This window comes from Falco biarmicus, chromosome 1 (genome assembly GCF_023638135.1).
Source record: "Falco biarmicus isolate bFalBia1 chromosome 1, bFalBia1.pri, whole genome shotgun sequence".
Classification (NCBI taxonomy): domain Eukaryota; kingdom Metazoa; phylum Chordata; class Aves; order Falconiformes; family Falconidae; genus Falco; species Falco biarmicus.
Genome location: NC_079288.1, coordinates 87926276 through 87942482, shown reverse-complemented (window position 1 = coordinate 87942482; position 16207 = coordinate 87926276). Strand labels below are relative to the sequence as shown.

The 16207-nt window shown below is 46.5% G+C and overlaps 1 protein-coding gene across 3 annotated transcripts in view; it reads right to left on the bottom strand.

Moving 5' to 3' along the window:
• The window catches only part of EXOC6B (exocyst complex component 6B), a 312215-nt gene extending 296899 nt beyond the window's left edge, over positions 1-15316 (bottom strand). For all 3 annotated transcript variants that reach the window (XM_056344728.1, XM_056344734.1, XM_056344741.1), the window contains exon 1: positions 15007-15316. In XM_056344728.1, coding sequence (XP_056200703.1) covers positions 15007-15119 — 113 coding nt within the window. In that variant the 5' untranslated portion in view covers positions 15120-15316. The remainder of the gene's footprint in view (positions 1-15006) is intronic.
• Between the last annotated feature and the right edge of the window lie 891 nt (positions 15317-16207).

The window sequence follows — 16207 nt, the reverse complement described above, 5'->3', positions numbered from 1 at the left end:
AATTACAGGACAAATTGGAAAACTCCAATTTCCAGTTTGTCTTATCCAGAACATAAATGTCCCTATCTGTTCGGGCCAACTCAGCTTGCATTGCAAAAAAAGTAAAATTCTTACCAGGACCACAGCGTCACATGCTGTGCTACCATTTCAGAGGGGTGATCACAAAGATAACCATCACTACACGGCTTTAGCTTCTGTTGCTTTGTTTCATAGAATCACAGCATGATTTGGGTTGGAAGAAACCCTAAAGATCACCCAGTCTCACCACCCTGCCATGGGCAGGGACACCTTCCACTAGACATGGTCACTCCCAGCCCCATCCAGCCTGGCCTTGGACACTGCCAGGGATGGGGCATTCACAGCTGCTCTGGGCAGCCTGTGCCAGCGCCTCGCCACCGTCACCATAAAAATTCCTTATGTCCAATCTAAATCTTCCCACTTTCAGTTTAAAACCATTGCCCCTTGTCCTGTCACTACAGGCCCTGGTAAAAAGTATCTCTCAAACCTTCTTATAAGCCTCTTTACATATTGAAAGGCCAAAGAGAACTCTTCTTAAAAAGCAGCCTTCTATAGTCCTGCATGGGAGCGCAGGATCTAAGAAAAAGCTCAGAGTGGGGTTTCTCTAGCACTTAAATGCAAAGGAGGTCCCACAGCATCAAATACTGCTGAAGGATTCCACCTAAAACTGAAAGATTGTTTCAGTTTCAGTGAAAGCACCCAGGGCAAAAGAGTAGAAGTAAATCAGTAACACAGACTGCACCTTTCCCAGGCGAGCTAGCCAAGCTCCCTGCATTGCGCTGTACAGAGCAGCCCCTGGAGCCCACACAGCTCAGGGCTGTGATCACCCTGAGCACCCTGCTCAGGTCCTATGGGCAAAATACCCCCCAGTTTGTGTTGGGCTACAGGATGCAAGACAGATGCAACAGCATTTTAACTTGAACTAGAGTTATGACTTTTAATTATTCAGTTTCCCAGACATCTATGAACTTTTTAGACTAAAAGCATGATAGCAGCACAAGGGATTATTCAGAACAGGAGGCAGAAGACAGGTGAGCCATCTACCATGTATTTTTTTCAGAAGCAGTAGATGCCAAGTGCAGCATGGTTAGCATCCAAAAGAGCTCTGCTACACATGTACACGTAATCTATATCCCCAACACAACCGTGCAGCCACAGCAAGCACTGCCTTTTTGCTCGCTAGCTGAAATGCTTTTGGCATCTCAGTTAAGTTCTAGAAGAAACTGAGAAGGAAAATGCATATTCCCCAAATGGAGTATGTGAAATTCCTGGACTCTCCCTCCAGGAAAGATGCTTCAGCTGAAGTTGCTTGGCCAAATACGAGGACATATCTGATTTCAGTTCTTTATGAGAGGACCCGGGCATTTCATGGACATTACCTATCAATTAAATGCTCTTCCACTGCTTCAAAAGGATGATGTTAAGCTTAAGAAAAAAATGTATCTACAAAAGTAAACAGGCAAAGTCACAAGACACTGAAAAACAACAGTCCATCAGGACAGAGACCATTCTTATATGTCAGTGCACAACACAGCTGGGACCTCGTTCCCCAGCTGGGGTCTTTGGCTTTGGTGGAACATGTTTTGTTCTCAGTCCTGCACCTTTCCTGCAGCATGAGAAAGTGATTCTAACTCTGAAGACCCCCATAAACAAATTATACTTCATCCTGAAACCACAGAGATAGAAAATCTCTACAGGTGTAGAAATTTTAAGCAAAGGAAAACTGATTTGAGAGACCAATGGCTCCAGAAGATTCACAAAGCATTCATGGTGAGCAGATCTCTAGCCTCCTTTTAAGAAGTGATTAGCAACGAGCTCTGTAAACTTGAAGGGTTAATCTAGAATCATATACTCTTACTGAAAGAGCTGAGCATGGAGTTTCTATTTCTATTGAAGGCAACATCTCACTCACAGGAAAATCCCATGAGGTTGGTTTCTAAAGCAAGACCACAGGTAAATTCACTCTGAATTTAAAAGCCATCAGTTTCCTCCATTCCCACCCCAAAACCAGACCACTCGTTCAGCCTATTCGCCTAACATCCCATACCCTGCATCAGCTCTCCACTCCTGGATTTTGCTGTAGCCCCAGCCAACTCTTCTCACTCGCACGCAATTATCACTGCATCCTCAGCTTCATGTCCTCCAGCAGTTTCCCAATGCAGGTCACCAGTTCTGGTTGTCTTCTCCACACCTGTACATGCCACCCAGCTCAGGCTCATCACACCAGCTTATGAAGGAAGCATCATATTATGTAAACTTTCAGGAAAGGGAAAGCTGAGAACAATACCGATATACTCTAACAGCCTTTCAAGAAGGATATAATTTCTCTAACAAAGTCAGATTATAATCTTTTGGTGTCCAATTCTCTCCAAATCAGACAGAGAAAGAAGGAAATGGATTCACAAGATGGTTCAGCTGTCTTTACTCTCTCTAGATCCTAACAATCATCCACCCAGAAGGAAAACAAAGGCTAGCTTATGAACAGTGATATTTGGAAAATATTCTGTTAATGGGTACCATCTTCCAGGAGAGTATATCTATTAGTAAGGAAGTTCCTATCCACTTGTGCTTCAAGACACCAGCCTGAAAGTAAAGTCTACAGCCTCATCCATCACCTGAAACACTGCCAAGAGCCGCCTACACATTTCCAACAACTTATCTTACTTTTGAGCTCTTCATTACTCAGCAGAGAGGAAAAAAATACTCTTTACACTCATTTTTTCCCTTTCTGTTCTTCTTGGATGGCCATGGGGGGCGGGGAACCCACAACAACCACTTGGCTTCTCAAGTGAATCTTTTATGGCAAGCCTGGCAAATCTCTTAACATTACTAACAGATTTTAAGGAGGAGATTTTGTTCGCTTGCTCTTGCAAACCTGAAACTCAAAGCAAGCACATAACTAGGCATCAGTCACAGCCACACACCCTGCTCTGCCGTGTCAGTAGCCTTGGCCCTGACATCCGCAGAAGGTACTGCATGGGGCGGGAGCACAACCAGCTAGCAGCTTGGGAGAGACTTTTGGACCTTTATTTGTCACAGAAAGGGAAGCATGAAATTATTTCAATGATGAGATGAAAGAGCGGGGGGGGAAAAAAAAAAAAGCTCCTCTGGGATGCACATGAATCATCAGCAGGCTGGCCCAGGGAGAGAGGTACAGAGGAGGGGCAAGGTTATTGTAGCTTTACCAGCACCCCTACCCCCTTGGCACAAAACACGAAGCATAGCATCTCCAAACTGAGCAGCGGCAACTGTGGGGACACCTGAGCTCAAGAAGGTTTCAGTCCCTCTGTGTATCAGTTCTGGATTTTCAAGAACACAAGAAACTCTTTCACTGGGACAGCAGCTTATGAGTGTAAGACACCCAAGCCACAGCTCATCACACAACTGTTGAGCTAAATCCTCATCTATTAATACATCCAAGGGCAGATCTTCAGGCTTCCTCCTCGTCCACCCAGGGCGGTGCAAGGACATGTGCGCTCACAGCATTGCCATCTATTGTGTAGGACACATCACCGCACCCAGAGAGGACAACACAAAGTGAAATCAGCTCCATGACAGTCCTGCTCAGACATGAGGATGTCACACAGACATGTCAGGTCATTCTCCACAGCACCCTTAAAAGCCTCTCCCTGTGCACAGAGTGCCCTTACTCATGTGCTCCTGCCACACCAGGGACAACACTGGGCACATTCACAGCACACTGGACATGCAGGCCAGAAGCAAATTATTAAAAAAACAGATCAGATAACAGGTTGCTAAACAAGAACCTAACGTGCTACAGGGATTTCAGGAAGAAAATGCTCGCCTTTGCAGATTCGGACCTTTCCATCACTGCCACCTGTAGTTTAAAATCCCAAAGGCACCAGTTCACCCCAAAAAGCAGGATTATGACTAGCCTCATCCTCAGCTTTCTTAATAGCTATGGTTGAGAAGCAGCAGAAACAGAGGATTTGCTCACCTGCTGTTCTGCCTCAGCTAATGCTGCTCTCAGCTCCTTTGTGTCTAAGTGACTGAAAGAGCACAAATCAGTGTGTGTGTGTGTGTGTGTGTCTTGCCTGAGCAAATTGCCAGCCCTAAAGCCAACCCAGCAGGAGAGATAATTATCCGTACACGGACTTTCCAAATCAAAATGGATTTGGAAGCAGAGAGAGGAAGTTCCAGCAGACAGGCACACCGTGCATCCTCGCTTCTGCAAGACAGACGGCACCTGAAAAACAGGCTGCATATTACAAAGGAGCAATTCTTTACAACGACCTAAAACTGCGTCCAGAGATTTCATTAAAGAATGTTACTTCCCAAGGTACAGCCACAGGAAATCAAAAAGCCTGGACTCCTGTCTTCAGATTTTTCAAGAAACTTTGGCACCTAACCCAGTGAGTGGGACAAACTCTCCCCAGAAGCTTGGACATGTGCTTACTGGAAATGCCACAAGTCTCACATGCATGAGGCAGCTGATCTGCACAAGCAGAGTAAGCCAAGCTTCAGCAGAAAGGTAGAAACACACTGACCCCCCCAAAACTACCATACAGAATTCATGATGGGCAAAGGACCAAGCTGCATGGCACCACCTACTACTGAAAGGACATCACAACCAGCCCAGCTATCGCTTTTGGACCTCTGCTCATGACCAGATAGACCAATGGAAGAAAAGTCAAGTACCCTACTGATCCACAGGGAAAGGACTTCCAGAAACCACCTTCTTCACTTCAGTCCCCCCCACACGGTCAACCCTCCCTAACGCACTACTGACAGATGTACAGCTACCCTACTTTTCCTACCCTTCAGACAAGATGCTCTGTAGGCAAATGAGGGAGCCATGACAAGATTAAGGATTTAGGTTTGTCAGGGGGGTTTGTTAGCCAAGAGTCAGGACAACCTACAGAAGAAAGCACTTCTGCTCCAACCCTGCGAAGTGCTCAGAATTAACGCCAGGCTCTCTGCAACAGTCAGGGTAAAATACCCAAACCAAGCACCTTTGTAGGAGCAGAAAGAAAACCGTTACTGTCGCGTATCACTACAAAGGAGGAAAAAAGCGTGCTTCTTCATTTCTTCCCTACCCAAAAAGGAAATTAAAAAGGAACAGCTAGAAGTATTAAATGCTTGTGGGTGGCAACGAAACTGCTTAAAAGACATATTTATATGCTCTAAGGCAGCAGTATAGTAACTATGAAAACAGGCTTCAAACATTCACACATACACACCCTCAGCCACCATGGTTAAACAGCAGTACAGGAGGCTTTCAAGAAATAAAAGAAAATTTTTCCAACTCTGGAAAATTAAAGAGCACAAATTCAAGTAAGCTAAGCACACATACAATATAAGCCGGGGGGGGGGGGTGGGGGGGTGGGAAGAGGCATGTGAAAAGCTAATTAGTTAATATACAATAAGCTAGTAGCTTCTTCAAATATCAGAAGTAGGAAACCTGCCAGAGCAAGCAAGGGAACAGGAGCCTTTTCAGGAAAACTTCTCTGCTGTGCAATGGCTGGAAAAATGGTTTGCAGCATCCCACGAATAGGACTACAGAGTTTCTGCCCCAAAACTTCCCCAGCTGCTGCAGACTGAGAAGTTAATAGAAGACACTCAGACCAGCTCAGTAAAACAAACAGTTGTGTTTGTTCCAGAACACTCAAGGTGCATTAGACAAAACTGCCAGGCCACAAACACCAGGTCAGCAATAATCTATCACTAATATTGTGGTTACCGCGAGAAAAGCGGAATATGGAAAACATGCTACTAATTTCTTTAGTGGCTTCTGCAGTGAGTGAAGAATCCTGCAAGCTACAAAGTACTAAATGTGACTGAGCAAAGTAGAAGTCTTTTTTATGAAATAGTTAGCAAACACATAAAAAGTACAATCCAGTGGAGACAACAGTTTCTTTGGGTGCCACTCACATCTTATTCACTAGCACTCTTTGAAGGAGTCAGACTTGTTAACAAGGGGGATCTGGTCAACCTAACAGACATGAATTAAAAGCATTCAAATGAAAAAATAGATGGTTGATATTCTTCTAGTTCAGTGTTTCACAGTGGTTTGGAGAAGGGGATGAACATCAAGATGACATTTCGCAGAGGACACGGAGCTATTGAGTTGCATAAATCCCAAAGGGAAAAGCTGCAAAGGATCTTACAACACCGAGTATAAGGTGACAAAATAACAAATACAGCTCAGCGTCAGCAGTGTAAAGCAAGACACTTGCAGGGGAGGAACAACGTGGGGACAAACCTTTTATAATACACCAACAGCAAGGTGCTCCGAATTAACTACTACTGCTGAGGAGGGACACCAGCAGTATTGTGGTTGTATTGTCGGAAGTGTTGGCTCAGACCACAGAGACTGCAAGGAGAGAAAGTAAAGCAGAAAACATCACTGTGCCACTTAATCTCAAGAAGTGAATCTGCATCTTGATCACCATGTGCAGCTCTGATCTTTCCAGCATCATCACAAAAAGGCGATAACTGCATGACAAAAGATAGGAAGAAAAGCAACAGGGATAATGAGCAATTCAAAACAGCTTTACCAGGAGAATGGAATGAATTGATTATGAACCTTCAGCTTGGAAGGCAAAAAAAAAATAAAAAAAAGACTGACTTACTATTTCTTATAATCCTTTGTGAATGCCTAGACCTTGTCCTAGCAAAAAAACCCACCAATTTTAAACCCTTAAGGAATACACAATCCACAATTAAACCACAGAACTCATCACTGTAAAATGTTTTAAGGGCAAGAGCACTAGCAGACTAAAATGTTGATGAGAGTTGTGGAGAAGAGATCTATGGGATGCTCCTGAACAGAGAAATGCTGGTACAAACTGTGCTGAAAGGCTCTAAAGTGCAGACTACAAGACACCAGAAGCATGTATCTGTATTTGCTCTGTATCTCATTTGATAATCACCTACTCCTCACTACCCTCAGGTACGGGATGATGAAGACGAAAAGCTTATGATGCCACCAGCATGAACATTTTCATGATTTTCTCAGCTAAAGAAACAGCTGTCTCAGAAGACACTTTCTTGCATCTATCCTAAATCCCCACTGCTGCAATTGCAGTCCAGACCCCAGCCTGCACGCAGTCATGAAAGAAGAGCTTTTCTTCATCTTCTCAACAGTCTATTCTGCATTTGAAGATTGATTGTGTGCTTGTCTTCGTCTTCTCCAGATTAAGCAATCCCAGTCATTTCTTTTTTTTTTCCTCCAAAGGCTGTGTTTGCTCTCCTTTGCGAAAAATATCCAAAAAGTCATATTACTAGGCTTCTGCAGCCACAGACTAAAGGCCAGTTCATTTATTTATTTTTAGAAAAAGAAAAAAATCCTTCAAACCATGAGAAGTGGTATCAGAAAGAGCATGACAGAAAGGACAGTCTAGGCAGACTGAAATGCCACAGGACTCTGCCTACAGCAGTACAATCAACCAAGCTCCCAAGCTACTACTATTCTGCAATCCTCTGTAGGCAGGACAGCAGAGAGCTCTAAAGATGAGCTCAGCTGCCAGCTTGAGATGAAATACTGCTAAGTCATATGCAGTAACAACTCCTGAAGCCACGAAGACAGGTTACTAGAGCAGCCTTTCCCCACAGATTCAAGCGAAATATCCCCTTTTACCTTACTACCTCATAACACTGCTGTCACATACTGCTACTGCAGACAAGGTGCTGGGAGGGTAAGTAGGAAAATAAATTCAGTGAGCTACCGAGAGCCCAGACACAGGACCATATCCCACAGAATAGGAACAGGCATTTGATAAATCTGTTCTTTGACAGTGATTCATTAAATTCCATAAAGGAATGTACTTCTGTAAGAAAAGCCAAGAAAATACAAGGTATAAATAATTAAGCAGTACATTCCTGCAAACTGTTCCCTTCAGACTGCATCAGGGTGCAGACTGAAATAAAAAGGGTTATATGAAATATAAGATTTCAGCATTTCAAAATTGTTTGCAAAACTTCAGGACTGCAAACAGGAAAGAATCCATAAAATCTGAGATAATTAAGTAAGGCATACCTTCAGGCAGAGATTGCCGATGCTCGACACATTAAACCAGACCAGTCCATCTCCCAACAGACCGCTAATGCCAATAGAAGATTATTTCACAGAAGCAGCTGCTGATACTTTTTTCTCCACAACACAAAACCTGGAGCTAAACAGCATCAGCCTGACCAGAAGGGAATGCTAATATAATTCAAGCAGTATTGCAATGAACTGTCTTTTAAAAGACGCTTAATTATGTACATATGAACAGAGACCCAGGCTCATTTTCAGGAGATTGCAGTTTCCCAGTCTGGGTGGCAGGAGAATGGGCTGAAAGATGCTTCAAACGATCCTGCAAGGCTTTTATTAGCAGACAATTTACAGTTGTTACAAGCAGCTTCCTGAGCAAGCTCTGTGGCCAACAGTTAGTGTCTAGACGTTCTGTGCTATTTCTTCACAGCATTGCTTTGCTGGCAGTTAGCATTTCACGAATTACTGTGTAAAGCAAGGGATGGGATGTGTAGAGATGGGACTCGCGACCCAAGGCAAAGCGTGGCACGTGGCACAGCTGAAGGGTGCTAAGTCAGAACAACAACTCAGTACCATTTTAGCCCTGTTAACATGTAAATTCTCACAGTGTTCAACCTCGGGATTTTTTACAGATACTGTGTATGATTTTCAGATGATCTCAGTTCTTACTGTGCCTGGGACCTTGAGGAGGTGCTTCTTATCCAGCCCCAGCATGTGCAAGAGAAGGTCCACTTCATCCCAAAGCTGATCCAGGGTCTCCTTCCTCTCTCCTCATGCAAGGCAGGCTTGGCTGAAGGACAAACCACAGCAATCACAGCCCCCTACCACCAGTAAAGGTGGTCCCAAGAGCAAGCAGAATGACACTGTACCATCTTTACTACTACACTCCAAAATACAAATAGGGAAGCTGTTAAGCCAGAGGCCTATCATTACTCCTTGCTTCACATCTGTAACACAGACAATTATCCTCATCTCACCCCCTGGAGCAAAGATTAGGACCAGCTTGGCCAGCCTTCGCTCTTAGCACCCAACCCAGAAAACTCAAGTCTGCTGCTTCTGCTCATTACTGTGTCATGGTTTCCATGTTCACCTAACCCACCATAAACCACTTACATTCCCCAACCAAATAAAACAGCCTTGTACCAGGTGAGGGAATTGCACACAGCTTGTGGAAGAAGGACATGTTCAAGTTCATAGACATTAGATGTCTAATACCACAGCTGCCCTCCAGACCCAGTACCCCGTCACCAAATTCCATGTGCCAGTCTAGATGCTGGGAAGGCACAAAACAAGCCCAAGATAAATTGGGGGTGAACTGGTCCAGCTGAAAACCTGCCTTAGCAGGGGGATTGGACTAGATCTCCAGAGGTCCTTTCCAACCCCAACCATGCTGTGATTCTGTGACTTTTGCCATCACCAAGTCCCACATTCCCATCTCCACCCTCCTCCCTGGGCTGGAAACAGTATTTGTGCTACCACACAGCAAAACACCTTGAAGCAGAGCTGTGTTGAAACAAAACGTTTTTTAACTGGTTTATTTTTCCATCCAGATCCATTTTCCAGCCAGGTTTACCACCAGGCTTGTACTGATGCTGCAACTTTCAACTAAGGAGATGCTGGGGAGCTCAGAGGGGCTAAGTGAGAGCCCCAGCACTTGCTGGACCCCCTCCATAAGTTTGTGTCTAAGAGCAAAGCCTCAGCTTTCCCAGTCCAGCACCAGAAACCTGAATGACACAGGAACAGGGCTGTAATAGTTCCAGCTCAGCTCCATTTGAAGCTATAGAATAAACCAGAGAACATCCCCCCTTCCAGGACATCAGCACCAGCTCAGGAGTCAGGATCTTAGACAAACTGCTGCTATGTGCACTGTGACATTGCTCCAGCCTGGACCCAAGGTAGCACCGAACCATGTCAGCAAGATGGGCTGCAGCAACAGCACCTCTGGCTCCCACACGTTCATCTCAATGCTCCCCCCAGAGAGCCAGCCAGAGCCTGAGGATACCAAGAAGGACCTAAGGTGATGCTCCTATGGGAGATGAGGTTAGTTAGATCCGTTAGTCCCAGATGAGAACATTATTTGTCAAGAATTCAAGCCAGAAGACCCAGAATCCTTAAAGAAAAAGGCAGCTGAGGACCTCTGGCTCCACTGCTTAAGATGAACCTGAGTATGGGGGAGGTTACAGGCAGGGGATGAACACAGCGCGCTGCCAGCACTGTAAACGGATCAGCCAGGTAGTTCCAGGTCAGCCAGAGCAACACTAATCCCAGACACAGTCATGGAAGAGTTGATAAAGGATTCAAGGAACAGAGCTGAATTACAGTCCTGCTTTAACCTCAGTCAAGAGCTGCTTAGTAGAAACACTACCCTATCAAGTATGCTTAATTTCATTTTTGGGTAAAACAACATTGTAATCTCTCCAAACACATAATTAGCAGACAGATATGAAACTCCTATTAAAAATATAGTTCTATATAAAAGCACAGACTGGATGATTAATTGCTGTCTGCAATACAAAATGTCTCAGTTTTCTAAAGGGGCACAGGCAAGTACTAATCCCAACATAACTGATAAAATCTCAACCACGAAAGAACAATCTAGAAAGCAAATATATATCTAAAAAAAAAAAAAGGGGGGGGGGGGGAGAAAAAAAGACCGATAATACAATTTGCAGATGACACAAAAGCTGGAAGAATAACAAACCATGAAATCAGACAGCCGTGGAGAACAATCGCTTGGAAATCTTGATCCTTCCCAGCAATTTGCACTACAGGAGAACCAAGCGCCAAGGTACAGATGTAGCAACGAGGAGCGTGATCCATAGCTACAAACAACTGTGCCCCCAAGAAAATAACTCTGCATTAAGTAACAATTCTTGTTACAATGCTGAGGAGAAGAGAGACTGGAGAAGCTCTCAGTGCACAAGCAGGAGACTACTACAGTACCGATGTAATTTTATCTGCATCTAAATCGGAGAGGAGACAGCAAGAATACTGTAACTACACCTATGTGGCCAGATAGGGCTTTTTTAATTTATCAAATGCTGTTTAAAAATCCTTCACCAATTTCAAAAAGCTGCAAATGCAGCTCGAGAGCAGGAAAAGGCTTTTCAAGAGACTTGCAGAGCTCATGCTGTATAATCAAAAAAAAGATTAAGTAGTGACTTGAAAACACAAGCCAGTATTTAAACAGTGAGGAGACACCAGGTGTTAAAGGACACTGCAGAGGAGCACAGGAAAGGACAGTAAAACACCTGCAGGCTGAAATCAAGAACTTTTTCTAAAATTATTAGCAATTCAGATAGTCACACAAACTCCTCCTTAGATGACAGGCTGAGCACAGGGAAAAGTGACTGAAGGTATACAGCCCACATTTGTGGGGTGCCATACAAGACAATCTCCCTGTTTTTCCTGCCTTTATTCTGTACCAGTTTGAGTCGATCATTTATAATCTAGGAGTACAGCACAAAGCACAGGACATTTTATACAAAGAACTAGGGAGAAGATAAGGGGAGGAAATAAGTGAATCACAGAAGAAAGCAAGACAGCATCAGCCATGCAAATAAAGTAATCGCTCAGCAAATGCTGTATGAGGTTGCAGAGTGAGGGACTAGCCTCTTCTCAAAGAGTAACTGATTAGAAACCACAGAGACATCCATCCTCACTTCCAGTGAGCACAGCTAGAACATTACAGACCAGGGTTAGCTTCCCATCACACACACACACACACAAAAAAAACTAACAAAAAAATCACCCACAACACAACCTAACCAACCAACCTGCTGAAATTACAGAAAAATCACCAAAGAGCAACAAACTTGATCAGTCAATTGAGCATAATAAAAATCAGAGTATTCAAGCGTCACAGCTTAGCCAAGAGGTGGTTTTAAGCAAGAAAGTTTCTTTTCCCCTAGAAGGTTACCTGATCCCGCAGAATTAAGTGATTCTTAGAAACCTAGATACAGAGAGGAGATCCAAAAATACTCTGCAAAACCAAGAAGTGTAACGCAAGGAGGGGGGAAAAAGAGGAATTAGAACAGCAGAAGGAAGTGGAATTAGAAGCAATGGATATAATTAGTAGAGGCTGAATAGCAGGAAAGACATCCTGAAGAGGATTATTTTGATTCCAGGAGCATTGCAGACTCAAGGGGATCCCCACAAAGACTCACTGAACTTGTTCAGTGTCCTCCTTCAAACACAATGACTTTCACTGTCGGGTATTGGGCGGTGGGAAGGGAAAAGAGAGACACCTTGATGGCATCTCCCATTTTGTATTTCGAATTAAATTCCTCTCCTTGAGGAGGGGCAGGCTTCATCCCACATCTGCACACTGCCCAGCACAATGGAGTCCCGGCTCATGCCACTGAATCCCAGAATCACAGCAAGAACAGAGCAGAAAAAATAGGGCTGGAAGGGACTTCAAGAAGGCATCTTTTCATCCCCTGCCCCAGGGCAAGAATTACTACACTTGCTATTTTTCTAACAGAAAATGCTCTCCCTGATGGGTGGGACACAAACCCACCCAGACAGATGAATTTTTTGGACCTTAAATTTAACATCTTAACTCCCCCCCCTCCGTCACCCTCTGATAATAGCAACTCAGCCTTGAGCACTATGCCAGGACAACACACACCAGCTGCAGACAGAATATTTCACTCTGCCGAGTCAGAAACTGATAAAAGCGTAATTCTGCAAACAGGCCCCACTGGCAGCTGAAGCCCAGCCGTCCAGCCTTTTTCTGAACTGTGCTTTGGGGCTGCTGTTCCTAGAAGGGAAGCCAGGCTGGCTCCTGAAGACACACTTCTTCCATGATGCCTACAAGAAGTGAGTCACCTTTTTTTTTTTTTTTTTTTTTTTTAAAGTTTCCATCATCCTCTTTTCCGGACTCTCCAGCACATCATGTTTACCCTGGGCTGGTCTAGTTTCAACTCTTAAAAATCCTTGGAGCAGGTATTACTTACACTTACATCATTAATACCACCCCTGATGAAGTACCGCTGCGCTCCAACAGTTAATGCTAGCAAAGCACAAACCTTTCTTCCCCCAGACATTAGAGTTTCTTCTCTGGGTATGCAAAGATAGACATTAAGCCCAACTCCTCATCTACCCTTAATACTGAGAAACAAGATCAACTGCACTTAGTGCTACGAAATGGAAGGAAAACACCCACACTCTTCATTCCAGCAGTTCCCAGGCATTTGAACCAGTTTTTTCAGTTTTGTTAATAATCTAATTCTCAGCATCTCCTACCATTCAGTTTACCTGTAAAGGCTTCATTCACAGGAGAACTTCTGAAAGAAAACTGCAAAAAGTCACAAAAACTAAACGAACAGGCAACCCTATAGCAAGATAAATCCAGTGCTCTATTGCTCCACAAGTGAAAAGCTTTTCCATTTTAATTTTGTGCCCACACCGCAGCATCACTGCAAGTCAAACAGCTTAAAAGCATTTATTTTTAAAGACAGCCACACAAGTCATTTAAAACCATGACTTTGTAAAACTTAAATACTGAAAAGATATGAAGGGCTATTGTAGAGGGGGTGGGACCGGAGGTTCCAGCCCTGTTTATACCAAACACTCCCACCTGGCACTGTGATTTCCAGCTCAGCAGCGACGCAGACTAGCTGAAAGGGGAAGGTGAAATTGACTGTGCTGCCCTGCAAAAGGGCACCACGCTTTTCTTGCCACAAAAAGCAGCAAAGCTTAGCACCAAATTTAAGTCTGCAATAATACCACTATTTAGAGTTTGAAGCCAAGTATTTCTGGTAACACACCTCTACCTTTCCCCACCTCTCAGCCTGATCAGTTTGGTTATGATAAGCTATAAATATCCTCTACCCATCTGTATCATCAGCCTTCCAGAGAACAACACACACGCTTGTGCTCAGCATTGCAAGTAATGTGTTTTGGTTTAGATATGAAGTTTCTTGGAGAACTTCTGTTTAAAGAGGGGGAAGGAGGGACGAGGTGTCTCAGTTTGCCAAATCCATTATATGGCTTCTACAATATACAAAATACAGCTATACTAATAGCACATGGTCTGGATAGCAAGGAAAGGTCTTAGATGTCCATAATTCATGTAAAATACAGTATTTTTAAAAAAACATCAGGTGGTTTCTCATGAGACGCAGGCTTCAGTTAAACAGTCAGCTACCGCATCTTTCAGATTTAACAACGCAGCTGAAGCCACTGCTGCAAAATCCTAATCAGCATCACAAATACCTAAAAGGCTAAAATGCCAGCCCCAAGCTCAGGAAAAGCAAACGGGCAGCACTCCTGGGCACACAGCTATATCCATCTGTGCTCCTCGGGCAGGAGGAGAGCTCAGCAGATGAAGCCACAGCTTCTCCCAGCTGAAGGATACTGCAAGAACCACTGGGAAAAGATGCTTAATAGGAGAACAAAGGATCCATTAAGCAAACAGAGGCATTAACTCATATCATCATCAGGATGGTAATTGTACCCATATCCATTGCTTCACAATTAGCCATGGTTTTTGTGAAATGACCAGAAATCAACAAAAAGGGCAGGCAGCGGTTTATATGAATAACTCTGACAGATTCTGGGCGAAGGGGAGGAAAACCCCCTCCTTCCTTCCCTGACCCACACCCCGTCGGGGAGGGCAACGCCAGTCACCCCGAGAGCTGCCGGGGGCCGGCCGGGGCGCAGGCCCCGAGGAGGGGCAGCCGGGCCGGCCCGGGGGGGGGGTCAGCCGGCCACAGCGCTGCCACCACAGCCGGCCGGGAGAGGCCACCCCGCGGCCCCGGCCCGGGAAGGGGGGCGGCCGCCGACCGAGGGTCGCCACTCACGGCGCTCCCGCCCCCCGGGGAGCCAGGCGGGGGAAGCGAGGGGGCTGCGGGCACTTCTCAGAGACCACTATTGATAAAATAAGAACACAAAATCTCCTCACTGCTTCCAAGTCCCTGGGAGAGGGGGGCAAGGCGAAGCCTGCCCGAGCCCCCCGCCCTGGCTGGCCGCCCCGAGTCCCGCCGCACCTGAGTGTGGGGCCGATGCAGGCCGTGTCGGTGCTCTCGATCTCCCGCAGGATCCGCTCATGCTCCGCCGCCGTCTCCAAGCTCTCCAGCTCCGCCATCTTCCCCCGCTCCATGGGACTCCGCCGGCCGGCCGGCCGACCCACCTGCCCTGCCCTGCCCTGCCCTCCCCGCCCCGGGCAGCACCAGCAACCGGGGCCGCCCGCTCCGCTCCGCGCGGCTCGGCCCGGCCCGGCCCCGCCGCGCCCGGCACGCCGGGAAATGTAGTGCGGGCGGGCGGGAGGCCCCGCCGCGGCCTGCGCCGCCGCACGCCCGGCAGCCGAGAGGCGGGGAGGGCCCGGCGGCAGGGGGCGGCCCCATGGCGCTGGGGGGGGGCGAGGCCGGGGCCCGCCGGGGCGGCGGGTGCGGAGCTTCCCTGGCGGGGCGCGGCCCCGCGCTTTCGGTAGTTCCCTGAGGGGCGCGGCCCTGTGGCGGCATCGCCGTGAGGGAACACGGGCCCCTTGGCCGTGACACCCGCCATGAGGGGACACAGCCCCGTGGCAAAGACACCATGCCATCCCCTTGAAGACAAACAGCCCCATGGCAGTGTCACCCACCATGAGGAGACACAGCCCCATGGCCGTGACACCCACCCCGAGGGGATACAGCCCCATGGCAGAGATCCCATGCCATCCCCTTGAAGACAAACAGCCCCATGGCAGTGACACCTGCCTTGAGGGGACACAGCCCCATGGCAGTGACACCATGTCCTCCCCTGTGAGGGGCCACAGCCCCACAGCACTGCTGTGTTGCCACCCGCCATGAGGGGAGGTCCCAGCGGGAACGAACCTGTGTCACTGCCCAGAGCAAAGGCATGACCCTGCCCTGGGAGGGATGAACTTCTACTCCTCCTGCCCCAGCCTGTCCCTCAGCCCCATAAACGATGTCACCCCCACCCTGAGAAGGTGTCATTGACTGTGATCCCAAAGAAAAATCCCTGCTGACACCAAACCACCTTTCAGCTTGATCCTAAAAATCCCACCCGCTGCCAAGCCCCAGCATGTGCCCCCCAAGCTGCACAACCCAAGAGGCATCTTCAGCCAAGGACATGGCGGAGCTTCCTCCAAAAAGCACTGCCAGCCCTAGAGACACCCTTGGATATCAAGGTCTCAAGGTTTAACGCTGCCTCCCTTGGAAGCAGCCAGTTATTATTGTTATTATTTTT